At 43.6% G+C, this 20,480-nt stretch overlaps 1 protein-coding gene across 1 annotated transcript in view; it reads right to left on the bottom strand.

Annotated features, from left to right (window-relative positions):
- Window positions 1–9,917: 9,917 nt before the first annotated feature.
- Window positions 9,918–20,480, bottom strand: part of XDH (xanthine dehydrogenase) — a 75,821-nt gene continuing 65,258 nt past the window's right edge. Inside the window, exons 33-37 of the mRNA XM_065400548.1 lie at window positions 19,364–19,478; window positions 18,237–18,302; window positions 15,146–15,334; window positions 13,942–14,109; window positions 9,918–12,116 (exon numbers count right to left, since the gene is read on the bottom strand). Of these exons, the coding sequence (XP_065256620.1) occupies window positions 12,066–12,116; window positions 13,942–14,109; window positions 15,146–15,334; window positions 18,237–18,302; window positions 19,364–19,478 (589 nt within the window). The 3' untranslated portion in view covers window positions 9,918–12,065. The remainder of the gene's footprint in view (window positions 12,117–13,941; window positions 14,110–15,145; window positions 15,335–18,236; window positions 18,303–19,363; window positions 19,479–20,480) is intronic.

The following is a 20,480-nucleotide window of genomic DNA, read 5'->3' as shown; positions in this document are numbered from 1 at the left end:
CAGGGGCTAGGTCAGCCACTGGCCAGACCCAAGAGCAGGGCAGGAAGAAAAGGACTCAAAGTCATCTCTTTGGTGGCTGCTAGTTCAGCTCAGGCCTGGCTGGAGCTTGAGCCCTATGTCTCCATGTTACAGGTCTGTGTGAGGACAGGGTTGTATAGAGGTAAGATCATATTGTTCAAGTCCATCTGAGAGGCAGAACGATCGTGTTGGCAGAGCGCTATTGCCAGCATCTAACTGTCATACAATAGCTGCTCCTCACTGCTCCAGCACCTGCCAGCAGAAAACACACACAAAAACCTCCCATCCGCATTTAGGTTCAACCTATTGGCAACCTCTGGTGGCCATAGTGCAAAACTGCAGGCAGGGGTTAGCTGAATCAAACAACTTTTGAAATACGTTTATTACACTAGATTAACAAACATGAATCTGAATTTGTGTCGTAATCCTGTTGATGAGAGCCCAGAGACATTTACTCAGCAGAAACAATAAAGCCCCTCACTGAACTCAGTCAGCTCTTTTGATTCACAACATAATGCTGCTTATCATCTCTTTGGGGGGTTTTCACTGTACATCAAGCCTTGAATACACAGTAGATATAGTTCGCTTGTTTCTCGTGTTTAGCTTTAGGCTGCCAAAGTTTTATAGACATCACTTTCTTGAAATGAATGTACAAAGGTGGAATACACTTATTTTTCAGCCAGAGACTGTCTCTTCACTTTTATCTTATGACTTTACCCTGATCAGCCCTGATAAAAATATATTACCCTGTTTCATAGCAGCAGCTCAGTTGTAACCCTGCTATGAGTGGCAGAGTTTGGATCAGTCCTGTAGAATATGAGAGCATTTTTTAAATAAAGGAGGAGGTGCCATCCGGGTTCCAGTGACAAATGCGTAATAGAGGGACTTCTCCTCACTCTCTTCTGGCCCATCTATTTATTAAACATTTGCTACTGATTAACAAGAGGTGTTATGTAGCTTACAGGATAGCACACTGGGCTGGGACTCAGGAGACCTTGGCTCTATTGCTGGCTCTGACACTGACCTGCTGAGTGACTTTGGGCACATCACGTCACTACTCTGTGCCTCAGTTTCCCCATCTGTAAAATGGGGATAACTATAGTGACCTCCCTTGTAAAGCGCTTTGAGTTCTATGGAGGAAATGTGCTTGATATTATTATTTCCCCTTCATTTGATTCCAGGCATCATCCTCTCCTGCAGCATGGAGAAAATAGTTTGTTTCTGTTACCTTCAGGTCTGGATCTCTCTCTTGCACCGCTGTACTGGCTGGGCTGTACACTGAAGATTTGATTCCTTACCATGGTTTTGCAACTGGATGCAAAGTTCTGTGCCTGTCCTCCACTAGAAAGCGAGCAAAGGAGCCCACGCTTCTGCCGCCTGGGTAATCTAGTCCCTTTGATAGTCCAAACCCAGGCGCTATTCAAACTGTGTTTCTGTGGGCAATGGGTAAAAAATTAGCCCACTACTTCTCTGCATGCCCTGCTGAAAGTTCACCTGTGACTCTGACCTCTTTAGTGCTGTCCTCTGTTGAATTTGTCAGTGCACGTGCCGGGGGCATGCACAGTGGTGATGGGCAGTACTGCATGGGCAGGGATGCTCAGTCCTTGCTTTGGAAATGAGGCCCTGACATTGAGGGGTTCTCACTGCCTGGCTTCCTCTGTAGCACTAACATACTGTCACGAAAGAATGTTGCCAATGACATTTCTCAGCAAGTGCCTGAGATTCCCATCTGAACCCCATGAGCTCATTGAGACCCAGCTGGCTCTTACACCCACAGCCATTACTACAAACGCATCTAACCTAAACATTTATTTATATTGCAGCAGGAAAGGGGCTGTGTTATAAATAACCACATTCTATTCTCTGTTTTCCAGCAGGCACGCATTGGAATCTGCAATGATTTCTCATGTCTGGAGCCCCCTCTAGTGGAAATATAGAGCTTAACTGCCTGTAGAAATTACAAGGAAACATATAAGAGCCAAGATAGGGAAGGTTCGGTGCAGGTTCTGTGCAGCTGTCATGAATGTTCACCGTTCCTTCACAGGAGACCAGGGTAAGCAAAATGCCCTCTGGGCTTTCAGCTTCATATTTCTACGAGGTTCTTGTGTAACACAACACTTGTATACACACAAAAAATCCCTCCCACAGACTTGCTACCATGCTGCTTAATTCCATAACAGCCACACAACGCATGCACACTAATCACTACAAAGGACATTTTGCTATCAGTCTCGAGCTCCCTCCCTCCCTTCCCTGGCTATTAGAAAGTAGCTCCTTTTTCGTGCCTTTAAGTAGCATGGACTCATTGGGTACAGAGGCTAAGCTGCAACCAATTCCTTCCCATGGAAGAGTGCCTCCCTGAGCTGAAAACTTGCCAGCATGGCTGGGCCTCTCCCAGGAGGCGACATGGCTGCAGGGCTATATGCCATGGATGGAAGCCCCTGGCGAGGAACACATCTCTGCATAAAGAGAAGGTTAAAAAATACTGATTTTACAGCCTTTGTTAACATCAAGATTCATCAGGCACCATCAAATTGGGCCGGAGCTAATCATAGAATCATAGGACTGGAAGGGACCTTGAGAGGACATCTAATCCAGTCCCCTGCACTTATAGCAGGACTAAGTATTATCTAGACCATCTCTGACAGGTGTTTGTCTAACCTGCTCTTAATAATCTCCAATGACGGAGATTCCACATTCTCCCTAGGCAATTTATTCCACTGCCTAATCACTCTGACGGTTAGGAAGTTTTTCTTAATGTCCGACCTAAACCTCCCTTGCTGCAATTTAAGCCCGTTGCTTCTTGTCCTACCCGCAGAGGGTAAGGAGAACCCTGGGGACTCCTGGTTGAGAACCGCCACTCTAGATGCCACAATAGGACAAATAATGATAACATCACTAAGTGCAAAACAAAACAAAAGCTATTGAGCAGAGTGCCTCAGAATGATCCCATATGGGGGACATGGCTACCCCCTGCCAGACCCTCAACTTCCCTTAGGAATTACGAGGTCACTTCCTTGGTTTGATGGCACTATACCTGCTTGTATACTATTATTTGTTATTTGTATTACTAGACTGCTTAGGAGCCCTAGTCAGAGACCAGGACCCCACTGTGTTAGGCAGTGTACAAACAGAGCAAAAAGACAATCCAGGGGGCAAAGAGTTTACAGTCTACGTAGAAGACAAGAGACAGCAAACGGCTAAAGATAGACATGGGTAGGAGACTCCACTGTGTAACCTTCCTGTGGGAATTGTTTTTCCCTAGAGGTTTCTCTGACACTGGGGACGGCTATCCGTGAGCTGCGCTGTTGGACAAACAGTACTTTAACCCTGCTCCTAAGTAAACACACAGAGAAATGTTCTCTTGCCTTTATGTCGGGCCCATGCCTGCTCTTTGCTGTCGTTGTCAGCTCCTGGTGGGGCAGCTCAGAGTTGCCCAAGATGCGGTTCCTCCGCCGCCTGCTCATCTTGGCTCTGCTCTGCTGCCTTTCCCTCTTGTGGTGGGGACATTTTCTCAGGAGTCACCCTTCCCAGCGAAGAGGTAATGTTTGCCTGTTCACAGTGATGCAGGACAGGTCAGAAAAGCTTTGAACATTATTTTCTATTGTCCTTTAAACACCCCAGTCTGCCCAGTTTGGTGGTGACTGAAATTCGTTACCAGCTGGCAGCTCTTTTATGGCTCTTCTGAAATGAACTGGTGGTTTCCTGTCCAGTTCTCAGTGGACCAATGTCCACATCATGAAAGACACCCCCACAACTGGCACTATTGGCCCCCTTGTCATCAGCAGAGATGCCAAGGACTGACTAGGCCACAGAGACTGAAATACCCCCTTCCAGCCCTGTACCTCAGGAGCCTGATTCTTTGCTGCACTCCTCCTTGTACAGTCATTTATACCAGTGCATGGTGAAATCAGTGTGGGGATTAAACACTAGCATTCCTGTGGGGTCACATTGAAAACCCACTTTGCACTGGGGTAGATGACTGCACACAGTGGAGAAGGGTGGAGGAACAGGCTCTGTAGCTTCCGGTCACATGGAGGAATATTGGTGGGACAGTGCGGGAGGGTGGGGGGAAGGTTGCACTTCTTCTGTACTTCATACCTGATCAGTGGATGAAGAGATGAATTCTTTCTTCCAGAGCTCTCAGTCCAGCACTAAATTCGGCAGACACCATCCGTTTGAAATGTAGTCAGTCAAAAGAAGTTACAAATAATTCCAGACACCAGTTGTGTCCCTGAATCCCTTGCTCCCTGTCTTTCCAATGGGCCTTTCCTAGTTTTAAAGTGTTTTCACTTCCCTTTTGCTGAATGAAAGATCCGCCCAAACAACAGTAGAAATGGGCAAACTATCCAACTACCCAGGGGAAATTGACTATCCCCTAAGAGCTGCCAGATGCATATAGGAACAACTGATAAAATAGAGACTAAGGGTACGTCTTCACTACAGGGGGGGGTCGATTTAAGATACGCAAATTCAGCTACGCGAATAGCGTAGCTGAATTCGACGTATCGCAGCCGACTTACCCCGCTGCGAGGACGGCGGCAAAATTGACCTCCGCGGCTTCCCGTCGACGGCTCTTACTCCCACCTTCGCTGGTGGAGTAAGAGCGTCGATTCGGGGATCGATTGTCGCGTCCTGACGGGACGCGATAAATCGATCCCCGAGAGGTCGATTTCTACCCGCCAATTCAGGCGGGTAGTGTAGACCTAGCCTAAGTCTTTTTCTCTAATCTCTTTTAGCTAGAATAGACATATGAGTAGGGCTACTGGTTTGGGGGGCGGTTATTAATGTCATTGTTCAGGCTTTATTTTTAGCAATTTTCGAGTTGTATGTAGCTGTCCAAAAATCAGGGGGGACTGAGGCTTTCTCTTTGTATCTACTGTAATGAGTAATGTATATTGTAAACATTATGTGTAGTATATACCGTAATGAGTAATCGCTTTGTAATGTTCCCTAGTGTGCTTTAACATAGTATTGTTACTGTTTCAAACAGCACTATGGCAAATCGCAGTCGGAACCCTTTACTGCACAACAGCAGAGTCTACATGAGCCAAATAATACACAATGCGTTCATGTGCTGTAGAAATACACCCCCGAGGTTCTTCTTATTGCTCTGTGTAGATGAACCCTTAGATAAAAGTAACCATTTCCGGTGTTTTTCCAGTGTTTATTGGATAAACACCAATTTCTTCCTTGTTTAAAATTAGATGTGTTTTATCAATGCTTATCAGTTAAAACTGAAAATCAGTAGTCTTCCATATGAGTTACCTGTAACAATAGTAAGGAAAACGTACCTAGCACTCCAACATTAGTGTGAGTTTTAAGCTAACAGAGTCCCCTTCATTTTAGAAATCAAATTAGAAAAAGTAAGGAGTGAAATTAAAATTTGCCAAATTAAAAGCAATCATCACAAAAAAGGACTGGGCAGTTGCTTTTTTAAAAAAATGATTGCGGTAATATTTTCAAACATGCCTAAGTGACTTAGGAGCTTAAGTCATTTGGGGGGAATTTAGGAGCCTACGTTCTTTTTTTTTTAATGACAAGCTCCTAAGCCACTTTCGGAAATGCTACCCCTAGTCTTTAATTAATATCTCATGATTTAACATACCTTTGATAGCTCCTGAGTCCATAATGTGTTCTGATATTAATCATCAACTATCAGGGGGTGAGTATGTTCTAACTCACAAATCAATTTACCATTCCTATGGTTTTTATAATGTGTCTTACTATTTTTGCTAGTTATTAAATCCAGCTCAACTAAAACCTGGAATCCTTACACAGGCAAAACTTCTTTAGGCCAAATCCGGATTGTTACTCATGTTGACACTTAAGATAGGCTAAGAAAGATTTTAAAGCTTGCCTCGGAGCAGGATTCCCATGATGCTTTGCAGTTAAGATAAAGATGTCTAATGAGGTATAGAGTTTTCTTCTTCAAGCTTACGTCTACCCAGCTCTGTAAGCGTCTACATTAAAATGTCTCTTCCGCCAATGTAAGTCACCCACTAGCCGACTTTATAACGCTTAAGTCAATGTAGTTAGGTCGATTCAGTGTCTGTGGAGACACTGTGTTGCTTACATTGCCTGTCCCACACCATAGTGTAGAATCCTGCAGCACTGGTATGGGTGGAGAATGTTGCCCTAGGTTTCCTTATGTAGCTGTCTTGTGGGAATAATGCCCAGTATCCAAATGCTGTTTTGCAGGTGATCTGGAAGCAGACATGAAGGATGATTTACCTTTGACATTTGACACCCTCCTCTATGTTCAACAGCTCAGGAAAAAGACACTGAGGTCCTTCTGCAGCAAAACTGCTAAAGTCACCAAGCTTCCAGCCAGCCAGCAACAAGCAGCCGAGGTGCTTTCAAGGATCGCAGTGAGCACCAAGCTGGATTTCCTGTATTGCCAAGTACCAGCAATTGGGCTGGAAATCTGGGAATGGCTTTTGGAGGTGCTAGAGGAGAAAGCAGATGTGACACTGGAGGTGCCAGTTCGCCAGCCCCAGCAGCGTGGTCTACAGAAGCGACTCAGTGAGTACAACCTGACAGCAATGGAGGCTATGCTGAGATCCTACACCAAAGTGCTGTTCGTCAGGGACCCTTTTCAGAGACTCATCTCGGCTTACATGCAGAGAATGGCAGATGGCCTAACTTTCAAAGAGTTCATCCAGAGCATTTTAAACAGGGGACCCCAGAATGCCAGCATGGAGTGGAAGCCACTGGTCAGCCTGTGCCGGCCATGCCTCATCCAGTATGACTACGTGATGATGTTTGGCTTCCTCAACAGGGAGGTGCATCACCTAATGCGTCGCATGGGGCTGCCAATGGATGTCCACCTGCCCGAGTTCACAGACTCACAGATCCGGAGCACTTATAGCTGGCTATCAGAGCAGTTACTCAGCGAGCTGTCACTCAAAGAAAGGAGGCAGCTGGCTCACTTCTATCGCTGGGACTTTGCTGCCTTCCGGTTTTCTAGCAGTTTGCTTTGGGACCTCCCCAGTACTGAAGGGAGCAAGTAATTAGGAGAACAATTACAGAGAGTAGCCATCCTATGACAGTCCTCAAATATGTTAAGGACTGTTATAAAGAAGGTGGGGATCAATTGTTCTCCCTGTCCACTGAAGGCAGGTCAAGAAGTGATGGGCTTAGTTTGCAGGGAAGGAGATTTAGGTTAAATATTAGGAAAAACTTTCTAACAATAAAGGTAGTTAATGTCTGGAATAGGCTTCCAAAGGAGGGTGTGGAACCCCCATCATTGGAGGTTTTTAAAAACAGGTTGGACAAACACCTGTGAGGGATGATCTAGGTTTACTTGGTCCTGCCTTAGCGCAGGGGGCTGGACTTAATGACCTCTCGAGGTCCCTTCCAGCTCTACATTTCTATGATTCTGTTATTCTAAAAGCAAATGCTTCACAATTCAAGCTAATCACCAGCTGGAGTCAGGAAAAACCCTCCCTCCATGGTACAGTGCTGTACAGTTGTCCAAGCGCACCACGCAGGGCCGCACCTTCCAAAGATGAGTCTAGTACAGACCACTGTCAGAGACAGGATACCGAACTAGACTGATCATTGCCCTGTGTTTAAATACTGCAGTGACGGGGGCTCTAGAAATGCATAGGACAGATAGATAGGTGTATTTTGATGTAGTACTTCCTATGATTCTTGAGGACTTTTTCCATGAGAAAGCCCATTAAGGACAAGACAACTTTAAGAAAAAACAGTATTTCACGGAGCAGGTTTGCTTAGAGACCACAACAAAGCACAGGCAGTCGCATCTCCATCAACATCATTCCTTCAGCAATCTTCTGTGCCCCAGTGGAGCCCTGAATACCACCCCATTTCATTTCCCAGATTCTACCCACCTTTGGGGTTGGAAGCGTCTCCCTTTACAGTCTGTAATCATATCCCCACCATACACACATGTCCCAACAAGAAGGGAGCCTGCAAAATAAGCAAAACAACTTGTTCTACAAGAGAAAAAATAGAGGCAACATTTGAACTGTGAGGCCCTCTGTGGGGAAAATGCTGACCGTGTTTCCATTCCCGGCATGTCCTGAAGAAGGCCTTGCACTAACCATAGCTTTGCTCTATCTGTTCTACCATTTCCAGTTTCCATTTTCATGCGCTCATATCCCTGCTGCTGCATTGGCCAACAGAGCTGGCTGGCCCAGAGAGACATGCTCCTTAAGGTGGCACAGTGGCTGCTCTCCCTAGGAACTCTGGGAAGCATTGTGCGTCCTTTCATGGTTCTGGGCTTAATGGGCAAAATCTCAGCGAGTAGATTCTGTAAGCGCTCACCATTTCACTTTGCTAGGTTACAGATATGTTGTGCAGATGAACTATAGTTATTGATATATTACTGTATATTCTGTCTTGTCTCAGCCAACTTGACATGACATGTTGAGATGAATAAAGTATCAGCGCTTACCTTAATAAATGCTTTTCATAACAACACAGCTAAGTGGTTACTATAAACCTCTCTCTGCATAATATGCACTTCTTGATTGAATATGAAAAGCAATGGTTCTTAGGGAGAGGCTTTAAAAGAGTGTGACCTCTCTTCAAGAGTCCTGGAGTGCAGGTTACCATATGGTGCTAGAGCTACATGGATATTTATGCTCATTATTGGCTCTAAGAAGAAGAACTTGTAACAAGTGTGTGGCTGCCCATATGAAAACATGATCATCTGCTACACTACAGCAGTGCAGCGTGGGGAACTTTTTCTGCTTGTGAGGTACTGAGTGTCCTCAACTGCTTCTGAGGTCAATGGGATATTGTGTAGTTTAATTAATAAATGTGTCAACCACTGAGCTTTTGAAATGGACAGTGCTATTGAAGCACAAAACAGTGAGGCAGTGTGGCCCAATGGATAGGGCACAGGCCTGGTACTTAGGAGACCTGATTGCTATTCCTAGCTCTGCCTCTGACCTGCTAGATGATTGTGCTTCAGTTTCTCATCTGTGAAATGGGGATAATCATACTGACTCCTTTGTAGAGTGCTTTGAGATCTATTGTTGAAAAGTGCTATATATGAGCTTGGTATTACTAAAATATCATTACAAATCTGTTAAAATGTCCATTATTAATGCACTAACTTCTAGAATAACATTTATAAATGTTTATTTTGTGATAATGTCCAGTTAATGCAGAATTTCATGCACATTCATGTGACAAAGGTACCGACAACAACAGTGCTAATTAAAAGAATATATGCAGTGTTGTTGTGGCTGGGTCAGTCCCAGGGTATCAGTGCAAATATTTGTAATAAAAAATGACAATATAAAGTGAGCACTGCACACTTTGTATTTCATGTTGTAATAGAAATCAATATATTTGAAAATGTAGAAAAACATCCAAAAATATTTAATACATTTCAATTGGTATACTGTTGTTTAACAGTGTGATTAATCATGATGAATTTTTTTAATTGTGATTAATTTTTTTGAGTTAATCACGAGTTAACTGCAATTAATCAACAGCCCTAGTAAATTTCCTTTTTTTCAGACATGACAGCCTGAGACATACCAGGGTACAGTCCAAACTAATGTGTGGCTGTGTCACCCCTGCCCTGGAACTTTGGGTGCCTTACAATGCCTTGCTGATAGCTCCCACTTGGGCCACTCGTAAACAGCCTTCCAGCATGAAAGCCACACCCTGAGTATCTCTGTGCAACTACAGCCTGGCAGCCGCGCTTGGATTACACTCTGGTTCTCACCAGCCTGGGTTATATTGCGGGTGACCCCAACACACCCTCAGTCTTAGATTTCCCCCCAGAAATGTATGTCGTGTACTGACCAGCCCTCTCCTGCAAGTTACATTAAGTCTGTTATTTCTTTAAAAGGAATAATATGTCAACTTATTATTTCAAACAGTTATTTAGACACTTCAATTTAAACACACTGGATCAGATAAAACAATGAAACAAGTTTATTAACTATAAAGAAAGATATTTTAAGTGAAGACAAAATTTTAAGTGCGACATAAAAGTCAGAAATGGTTACAAGAAAAATAAAGATAAAATGCAACTCGTACCTAACTTAACAAACTATATTAAATTCAAAGCAAAGTTTTCTCACCACATGCCTTCAACAGTCTTACTTGCCAAACCACTAAGGTCAGGACCCCTCTTCCCAGAGTTCAACAAATGCTTCCTTTGTTGCTTCGGGTACAGTGAATGTGATGGGCAAGGAGAGAGATCGGAGTGTTTTGGAGTGTTTGTCCCTTGTTTTTATAGTTTCAGTCCCTCTCTGGAAAAACATTTCCAGCTGAGTACCAGGAGACAAAAAGTCTATGTGGAAGGATGTTCTTGCTGCTTTTTCCTCACCTATTTAAGCTTCCTTTGTTTCCCCTTCTTGCTTACTGTTTATTGATTAAATGCAAATTAAGTAGAGTACACATTTCTTTGTTTAAGACATGCCTGTTTGCCAATCTCAGTTTGGAGCGTGTTAATAACACTATACAGCGGAATCTTATAGCTTCACACACAATGTTGCCATACTTATTTTAGCAGGATGATACTGATCAGCAAATTATGAGTTTTCAAATAATACTTACAAGGCATATTTTGTACAAAAAATATTACAATAGGGAGTAGTGTCTGAACACAGGGCAATATTCTGTCACCCAGCCATAACGTTTTGAGCTGAATTTTAGATATAAATATTTTAAAATGTCTAGCCTAGAAACTTGGTAAACTGGGTGCAAGCAAACAATATGCATTTTGATAGACATAAATGTAAATGTATATATCTAGGAACAAAGAATGTAGGATATAGTTACAGAATGGGCAATTCTATTCTGGGAAGCAGTGACCCTGAAAAAGATTTGGGGGTCATGGTGGATAATCAGCTAAACACGGGCTCCCAACATGGCGTTGTGGCCAAAAAAGCTAATGCCATCCTGGGATTCATAAACAGGGAAATCTTGTGTAGGAGTAGAGAGGTTATTTTACCTCTGTATTTGGCACTGGTGTGACTGCTACTAGAATACGATGTCCAGTTCTGGCGCCCACAATTCAAAAAGATTGTTGATAAATTGGAAATGGTTCAGAGAAGAGCCACAGGAATGATTAGAAAACATGCCTTATGGTGATAAGCTCAATGATAAGCTCAATGAACTCAATTTATTTAGCTTAACAAAGAGAAGTTAAGGGTGACTTGATTACAGTCTGTAAGTACCTACATCGGGAACAAATATTTAGTAATGGGCTCTGCCATCTAGCAGAGAAAGGTAAAACACAATCCAATGGCTGGAAATTAAAGCTAGACAAATTCAGACTGGAAATAAGGCATACATTCTTGACAGAAAGGATAATTAACCATTGGAACGAACAATTTACCAAAGGTCATGGTGGATTTTCCATCACTGACAATTTTTAAATCAAGATTGGATGTTTTTCTAAAAGCGCTGCTCTAGAAATCATTTTGGGAAAGTTCTATGGCCTGTGTTATACAGGAAGTCAGATTAGATTATCACAATGGTCTTTTCTGGCTTTGGAATCTATGAATCAATCAGTGCAGCCATTTAAATGTCATAAAACAGAGGCCAAATTCCAACCAGATATAAGTGGGCAACACTCCATTTAAGTCAACAAAGTAATATCTGCTTACACCAGTTCTGGTTAGCGACTTCAAAGTGCAAAAAGGAAAAAAGGCCATTTTGACTGGATTTAGCACATCCAAGTCCTTCCCAGTTTTACACATCTCAGAGTTTTATAATCATACTTAACAAAAATAAATGCTTTTACAAACAAGCTTGTTGTAATCATTTCTCTGATTCTTGCAGCAAACTCAAATGAACCTTGTAAGATTTTCAATTACACAGACAGCAAAGCCATCAATTTACTCTTCATTTACATTTTCATCCCAGCAATAACCTGCGATGAATACCCTTTCCTCATGGAATTGATGATTCAACAATTGGATTATAGAGCTTCATGAATCAATGGATGAGACGCATGAATACAGATTTGTTTTCTGCTACAGAGTTTTTCTTTTTGGTCCCCTGGGGTAAAACCAGCTTCATGAACAGACCTTGTTCCTTAAACTTCCCTTTTATACCCTCACAGACCATGGCTTAAAGGTCCCTGATTTGGCAGATGGACACTGTAAAAAATGAACACAAAAAGTTAAATTAACTGATGGCAGCAACAAATTGGAGGCATACACTGAATTCTTAATGCAGGCAGACTGACCAGATTGTTACCATTTGTAGTAGGTGGGCTTCGTACTGTTAAATATCTAAGCTTAGAATCCCCATCAGACAGAATACAGGATCTGTACCACATGTAACTAGCAATGAGAAAACTGCAACAGTTCTGGTTCAGAGGCCGGATGACAAATATGCTGGGCATAATCCTGGTATCCTTACACAGAGCTAGATGCTGCTCATCTCATTCACAAGACAAGTAGTAAGGCATGAGCAAGGCAAGAAGGCTTTGGCCCATAGTCTTTGCCCTTAACTACAATGGGGTTTATATTTGAGTAATGACCGATGCCCCAGTCTTGCAACTGACTGCACATAGACAGATGCCTGCACAGACTCAGAAATAAGGGTGAGGAGCACCATGGAGATGCCAATGAATCATTTAATCTGTGCCTTTGCATTACAGTAAACTGGAGTCCCTGGGAGTTGCCCTATTCGCATTGGTTAGTAGAGCCTGGGAGCAAGCTAAAGTTGAGACAGTGTTGCAATTTGTTCTAGCCTGAGCCCCTGTTTTATTAATTAGATTGGAGAGAGAGCTGTGCAGAGAGCTGGCTTCTAAGTTTGTTAGAATGCTGTTTTGAGCTCTGTTACTCTGAGAAAACTCTCTCTGTTTAATAAAAGCAGTGTATTCTTCTGAGAAGGAAATCCAAGTGTCTGCTTTAGGATTCTTCAGTACACAGTAAGAATTTCCTCTCAACCATATAATGCAGATAAATAGAAGGAAGAGTTTATGGGAGCCTTTCCCCCACTCTCCAGGTTCAGCACATGCAATATGGTCTAATAACAAGAGCTCTTCTTCAGGTCTGGGAAACGTAATCCCAGTGTCACAGCAAAATGAAAGATGGAAAAGATAGTTCAGCATAAGTAGTTAGCACATACTGTAAAAGGGACCATTCAAAGTAGAGTGGCCCGTTAACACCTCTGCAGTTATAGGACAAAAGGGGGTTAATGGGTTACAGATCGTTGTAATAAGCCATAAATCCAGTGTCTCTGTTCAGTCCATGATTAGAGCAGTTACTCACTAAGGGCTTGTCTTCACTACCCGCCAATCCGGCGGGTAGCAATCGGTCTATCGGGGATCGACTTACCGCGTCTAGTGAAGACGCGATAAAATCGATCCCTGATCGCTCTGCCGTCGACTCCGGAAATCCACCGCGGCAAGAGGCGGCAGCGGAGTCGGCGGCAGCGCGGCAGCGGTCGACTTTCCCCCGTCCTCACAGCCAGGTAAGCCGACCTAAAATATCTTAGGTCGGACCCCCGCTGTAGTGTAGACCTAGCCTAAGAGAAGTCGGTCCAGTGAAGCACTGGAATGGGTTACCTAGGGAGGTGGTGGAATCTCCTTCCTTAGAGGTTTTTAAGGTCAGGCTTGACCAGGGCCGGCTCCAGCATTTCTGCCGCCCCAAGCAAAAAATTTTATTTTGTGGGTGAGGGGTATCCTGAATTAGGTGCATAATGTCCATTTAACATACTGAAGTCACAATACCACATTGTATGGAGGCCCTTCTTGTAATGGAAGCTCTCCATAAGTGGCTGATGTTTGGATTTGCATCTCTCTTTTAATAGCATCAAACCGTTGGACACAATAGAAAGCCGCTATCTCTATTAAATGTCCGAATCTGATCACATGATCTGCCCCACAATGACTCATCTACAACCTGGGATGGGATAGTGTTGTTGAATCGGATCATGGAACATTATGAAGCCAAGAGAGCCTAAATACTGTACCAATTTGGTGAACATGTCGACGCAGGCATTGCGGATCCTCTCCGGGGTGGCAGGGCTGTCTAGTCTGAATGGCTCTGTCAGGCCAGATTCTGCCCTTGCAGCAAAGATGGCATCTTTAATGGCATAAAACACAGAGGCAGACAGGAACAGGGGAGGCTCACCCACAGCCTGGACAGACAGAACACACGAGAGAATCAGACTGACCCCAAACAGACTCATCATAGTCTGGATTGTGGGTCTATTGGAGGGGAGGAGCTAGCAGAGGTCATTAGCTGTTCAGCTTACTCTTGACTTCCTTCTTTTGTAGGGTCTCGACCTCCTTTCCTGCTAACAGCATGAGTACATGATCATGATTGACATTAATAGACAAAAAATAGCCTTACTGATTTGCAAGCACGTTTCCCTGGGGCCAGGGAGAAGGCGATGAGTGGGGAGACAGACAAGGTATAAACAAATATTTAGATAATGATGTTCTGGGGTCTCTTTGTGTGCCCCCTTGAACTGACAGTAAACTGGACACTCTTTGATCCTGTGCTAGGGTCATACTGTTCAGTCCTAACAATATGACCAGCTAAAGAGAACAGAGACAATCTGCAATGGCAACAGCTGAAGAACATTTACAATACATTATTAACCCCTTATGGTGAGGGACCTGGCAACCCCGAAGGAAAAACAGCACTCTGCAACCAATGGGGAAAAAAGATGATGGAATTATAACAAATCTGTGGGAGTAACACTTTTGTAAATCTGTAGCTTGACAGTGGTTTCTATGCTGCGTACCACAATTGCTCAGAGCTTTCAGAACAACAGGACGAACAGAACTCAGAACACCTGTGCCGAAAGCACAGGCTACTTGAGCTAAAGAAGAATCTTTATTAGTGTTAGCAGTATAGGGTCTAGGACACAGATGAGCAGTTCAGATTCTCTCTGGTACAGGGCAGCGGTGATAATGTATTAGCCGTTTCATCATTAAATCTTTTAATATGGGTATTATCATTCATATTAACAATTACTGGTAGAAGGAATGCAAACAAACCGATTATAAGATGAACAGCTAATCAAAATGCTCTGATCTCTTCAAAGCCAGATACATCATTAACCTCCTCATTACTGTAAATGTGGTCTCTTTGCACAACACTGTTATCAAGTACAGCTTCCACGGAAATAAGGATTAGTAGAGGGCATGCGGATGCCAGGAGGATACCTTGGATGAATAAATCGCTTTGCTGTTGGGACAGTCCCGGAGAAGAGAGACACAGAACTCTTTTGGGATGTCTCCGAACGCTGGGATCTTGTACATTCCAGGCCCTCGGGTATACAAGTCTCCTTCAGGGGAATAGCGTAACTCCTCCATGGTAAAGAGCCCAAGGCCTTGGATAAATGCTCCCTCTACCTACAAAAGAAAGAAAGACTAGGTCACGTTCGTCTTTGGGCTCCTTCACACAAAAAGGCAATGATCAGTCCAAATGGGACTGTCCTGGCCAAATCCCCACGTGGATAATTACATTCTGTGTCCTAACATTCCACTTGCATTTTTAATTGGATATGGTATTCTCCTTCTGTCCCTGCCCTATACTTGCTGGGTACTGTGGCTGTGCCCACCCAAGAAGTGGCTGCATTTCAGTGGTGGGTGGAGCAATTCCGCTATATCACAAATTGATACATGTAAAGTGATTTGGAATCTTTTGGGATAAAAAATACTATATGTAGTAAATGTAAGATACCATGTTTCTTATGCAGTAAATAAAAATCAACACCCATAAACGGCAAGCTAGTGATTTCTTCATAGAAGTTGTTATTGCAGGCCTACATCCAAATTTAACCCTTTAGTGAATCCAATGGTAATTCAAAGATTTAGTGCAAAGACATCCTAGAAGCTGAAGGTGACAAAAGATTTCTTTGAAAACAAATGATTTTACTTATGTATTTCAAAATAAAACCTCCCACTTGCTACACACTGCATATTCCTGGATCATCAGCACAAGCAGAGATACTTGTACATATTTGCCCATTTCTCTGGGTATCTCTGTGACGGTTTGCACACAGTAGCAATCAGGTAGGGGTGAAATTCCCTCAGCCATTGCTTAGAAACTATAATGATGGGAGCTATAGAATAAACTAAAGTAGATTGGGTCAATAGAGGGCAATTTTTTCACAAGCATCTAAGTCTCATTGAAAGTCAATGGGACTTAGGCTTCTAAATCCCTTAGGTGCTTGTGGAAAAATTTGCCCAGAGAGACTAGAGAGATGAGATAGCAAATACTCTAGAAGAACAGGCTCTGAATGCAAACGGGTAATCATAAATTCACAACAACTCATTCCAAAGAAAAGGTTAGAAGAAGGGAGAAAAAAGAGCTGCTTGTTGAAACACTAGAACTGTCTTTTAGGGACAAGTCCAACTCTCTGTGCCAACCCTGAACACCAGTACATGGAGATTTGATGCAGGGGTGTAATAATCCCTGCATGTCTTGTGCTCCCTTCTTCCCACAGGCTCCATATATTTGTGGATCAATCAGCCATGTCCCCTGGGCATCTATCACCTGTCCCCTAGCCTGCTCTACCCCCAAATCCTCCTTGTGTGGCAATACAGAAGGAGGCTCCTTGGAGCAGGCTTCAGTTATCCTGCCCCCTTCTTATGCATTCAAGGCCCAGCATGACTGTGGAGACAGTAAGTAGGATTTTCCCCATCGGGATTTTTGTTCCACAGACAGACTTCACTCTAAGTAGAGATTTCATTCTAACCAGGATAACAACCTGTACCTGGTGATGCATGGGGATCACTTGAGACTTTCATCCAACTTCATTATAAATGGAGTTTCACTCTATCCCAGTCCACTCTCAGTGGGAGAATACCATTGCATTCAGTAGGTCAGTGTGTGCAAACTTCCAGTCATTCAGCCTCCAGAATAAGGAAAAATCCCCAACTCATTACTAATCTAAGATTTTGTCACAGATATTTTTAGTAAAAGTCACGGACAGGTCATGGGCAATAAAGAAAAATTCATGGAAGCCCGTGACCTGTCCCTGACTTTTACTAAAAATATTCATCACAAAATGAGGAGCAGCTAGGCAGCTGCGGGGGCCTGGCTGAGAGCTCTGGGACCCCTCACCACCCATGGGGGCTTGGTGCTCCAGGGTTCCCCCCTCGCCCCCAGTTCTGAGCTGAGAGGTACCCCCACCACCACAGGCTGGGAGCTGCGGGGTCCCCCTCACCCTCAGCTGCTTGGAGCTTCCAGCGCCCATGGCGGCAAGGAGCTACGGGGGTCCCCTGCCTCCCGCGACAGCCAGGAGCTGCATGGTGCCCCCTGCTACCTGTGGAGGCCTGGAGCTCCAGGGTCCCCCACCACCTGGGAGCTCTGGGGGTCCCCTGCCGGCACCGGCAGCTGGGAGCTGCAGGATACCCACGCCACCTCAGAGCTTGGGGCCCCTGCTGCCTTGGGTGGTGGGGATACTCTGCAGCTACTGGCCACCCCGGGCAGTGATGGGACTCTGCAGCTCCCAGCCACCTGCGGACTGATGTCATGGAGGTCTTCAGAAGTCACGGATTCCATGACTTCCATGACCTCCGTGATAAAATTGTAGCCTTACTCATTACTGCTAGTTACTGAAAAGTGTTACTGTCGCTTGTTACTGTACAGAAGACAGAGGAAAACACAGTCCCTGCTCAGGGAGCTCACAAGCTAAACTATTAATCTAGGTTTTAATACAGCTCCCAGCACCACTTGGGTATCTGAGCACCTTGGGCACTGATCCTGCAATCCTTACTGATGTAAGTACTCTTTACTCACACAAAACACTCCCATTGACTTTGACTGGACTACACACTGGGGTAAAAACTGCAGGATTGGGGCTTAAATTAGCCATCATACATTGCAGACACAAAACATGCCAGATGAGGATCCAATCTTAAAGCAGTGCAAATCTTCTCTTCCCCCCAAACCCAGTATGTTCGCTTTCTCTGAGTTCATTCCTCACTTGGGCTGAGGTGTAGAAAAAAACATCAGTGTGGTGATAACTGAAGGCCACATAGGAGTCTTAATAAACAATACCAAACAAGAAGATATTTCCCACACACACACACACACAACCCTGGGTCTATTCCTTCTCCAATTTTGGCAGTCGGTTATTTCTCATCAGCCAGCCCAATATGCTTCTCTGTTTAAACCTGCAGTGCTATGTTTGCAAAGATATGGCCCATAGAGAGAAGAACAGGAGAGGTTGTCTAGAAATGGCCCACAGCAGCATAATTTCCTGACCAAACAAAATGAGGTTGAATTGGTGACAGTAACACTTACCTGTCCTATATCTATGGCTGGGTTCAGGCTGGTGCCAACATCCATTACTACGTCTGCGCGAAGGTTCTGAAAGTTACCGGAAGTAAAGAATAAATAAGCAGAGAGAATAACTGATCATTGGGTCACTTTGACTTTATACTTTTTAGTTAATATATCCAATACTGTCCACATTTTGGCCAGCGTTTCTGTTTTCACACATATATGTGTATGGTATATAAGGACTTCTCACTCCCCATGGGTCATATGTTAAACAAAGCTGATTGTTGTCTTTAAACTTAATATTGAGCCTGAAACCAAATTCAGCCCTGGGGTAACTCAAATGAAGGCAATCAGTTTTTCTCAGAGATCTGTTTGACCCATTATCCAGGTTGCCAGTGATCAGTGCTTTGTATCTGAACACAACAAATGAAATCAATGTCATGTTCAGGCAAGCATTTTTTAATAAAAATTTCCCAGCCCTACTTTTAATGAGTAACTCAATTCTCTAATCTTTTACTGCTGCTTTGGGCTTACATAGTGCTGGCACCTTTGAGTTAACAACCTCAAATGGCTCTGCGAGGCTCGTAATACACTTGTGAGGTAGATAAATATTAATATATTATACCAGCTTTACATATGGTTACATTGAGGAACAGAAAAGTTAAGAAATTTGCTCTGGGTCACAGTGAGTCAATGGCATAGCTGGAAATAGACTAACTCCCAGGTCCACACTAACCCCCCACTTCGAACTAAGGTACGCAAATTCGTACCTTAGTTCGGACTAAGGTACTTCGGTATGTTCGGACTAAGGTACTTCGAATTCAGCTACGTTAATAACGTAGCTGAATTCGAAGTACCTTAGTCCGAACTTACCGCGGGTCCAGACGCGGCAGGCAGGCTCCCCCGTCGATGCCGCGTACTCCTGTCGCCGAGCTGGAGTACCGGTGTCGACGGCGAGCACTTCCGGGATCGATCCGGGATCGATTTATCGCGTCTAGACAAGACGCGATAAATCGATCCCAGAAGATCGATTGCCTGCTGCCGAACCAGGAAGTAAATGTAGACCTGCCCTCTCTTTGATCTAACCACTAGACAATGCTTTCTTCACCTTAACTACAGAGGGTTTTTTAATCATCTACCCCACTCACCTTGTGGTCACCTGTCAGGCAGTCTATCTCAACCTCGGAGCAAGCAACCCCATAAGAGAAATAATGGAAAGGACTTCCTTCATTTTTCTCATAGTCATACCAAAGGCCAGGAATTCTTAACAGAAAGAAAACAAAACATTTCTGATTGCATGAACAGCCAAAATAAATAAGTTATCACTGAACCATTCTGGTCTTCATAAGGTTTTATTTTCTTATACTTCACCCATTTTTCCCTCTGTGTAGACTAGATACGCAGAAAGTAAAAAAAAATAAAGAAATCCGAGGCTCTCGTGCACTTCATAAACGTAGTAAGACTCCGTGAAGGATTTTTATCAATCAGTTGTTTCTCTGGAACATACACATTTATAATGCCCACATACAATCCCAATCCCAAGAGTCCAATATTAAATACTTTATGCAAGGCATACATTTGTCCATGTCCCAGAACTAGTTAAATTCTGTGCTGACGTGAAATGGAGCCAGAGAATAAGACTGAGTTGTGGAGCGATTCATTTTTTTGAAGTAGTTCACAGCAAATCCTGTGTTATGCAGCTGTGACTGTTTATGTAAATACTGGTGTTTTGTTAAACACCAAGGAAGCCACTTGGCTTGGAGACAAATGCATTTCAAAGATGCAATGGAAACTGGCTCACATCATACATTTCAGTCCCATAGGATCTATTCTCAATATCAAGTTTAACGTTTTGTGATGAGTCCTATGCCTTTTATAATGATGGGGTTGAGTTTGCCTCTGACAGTAAGGCTGATTGATGGGAGAAATGTTTCATTTTAGAGCTACACAAGAACCAGCATAAAAAAGAAAAAGCATGTTTTTAAAATGAGAGAATGAAATTGAAAACAATGGAATCAGCTCATGCACTGGAGGCCAGAATGTGGCTTTATTTAATTGACTGCTTCGTCTAGTACCATTCTGAAAGCAACAATGATCCCTTTGGAGGTTTTCCTAAGGGGCAAATCGTGACCCCTTCTCCACTGGGCATGGAAAACCTAAAAGGCAGTGAAAATCCGCCTTGTTCTAATCTTAAGGCAAGGCAGAAAGCTGTGAGCCAATTGCCTTGCAGACCCCTGGGTCAGATTCACTTACATCTCTTTAAAT

Source organism: Emys orbicularis, chromosome 3 (assembly GCF_028017835.1).
Source record: "Emys orbicularis isolate rEmyOrb1 chromosome 3, rEmyOrb1.hap1, whole genome shotgun sequence".
Classification (NCBI taxonomy): Eukaryota; Metazoa; Chordata; order Testudines; family Emydidae; genus Emys; species Emys orbicularis.
The sequence above is the reverse complement of the archived record's forward strand: the minus strand, read 5'-3'. Positions and strand labels throughout refer to the sequence as shown.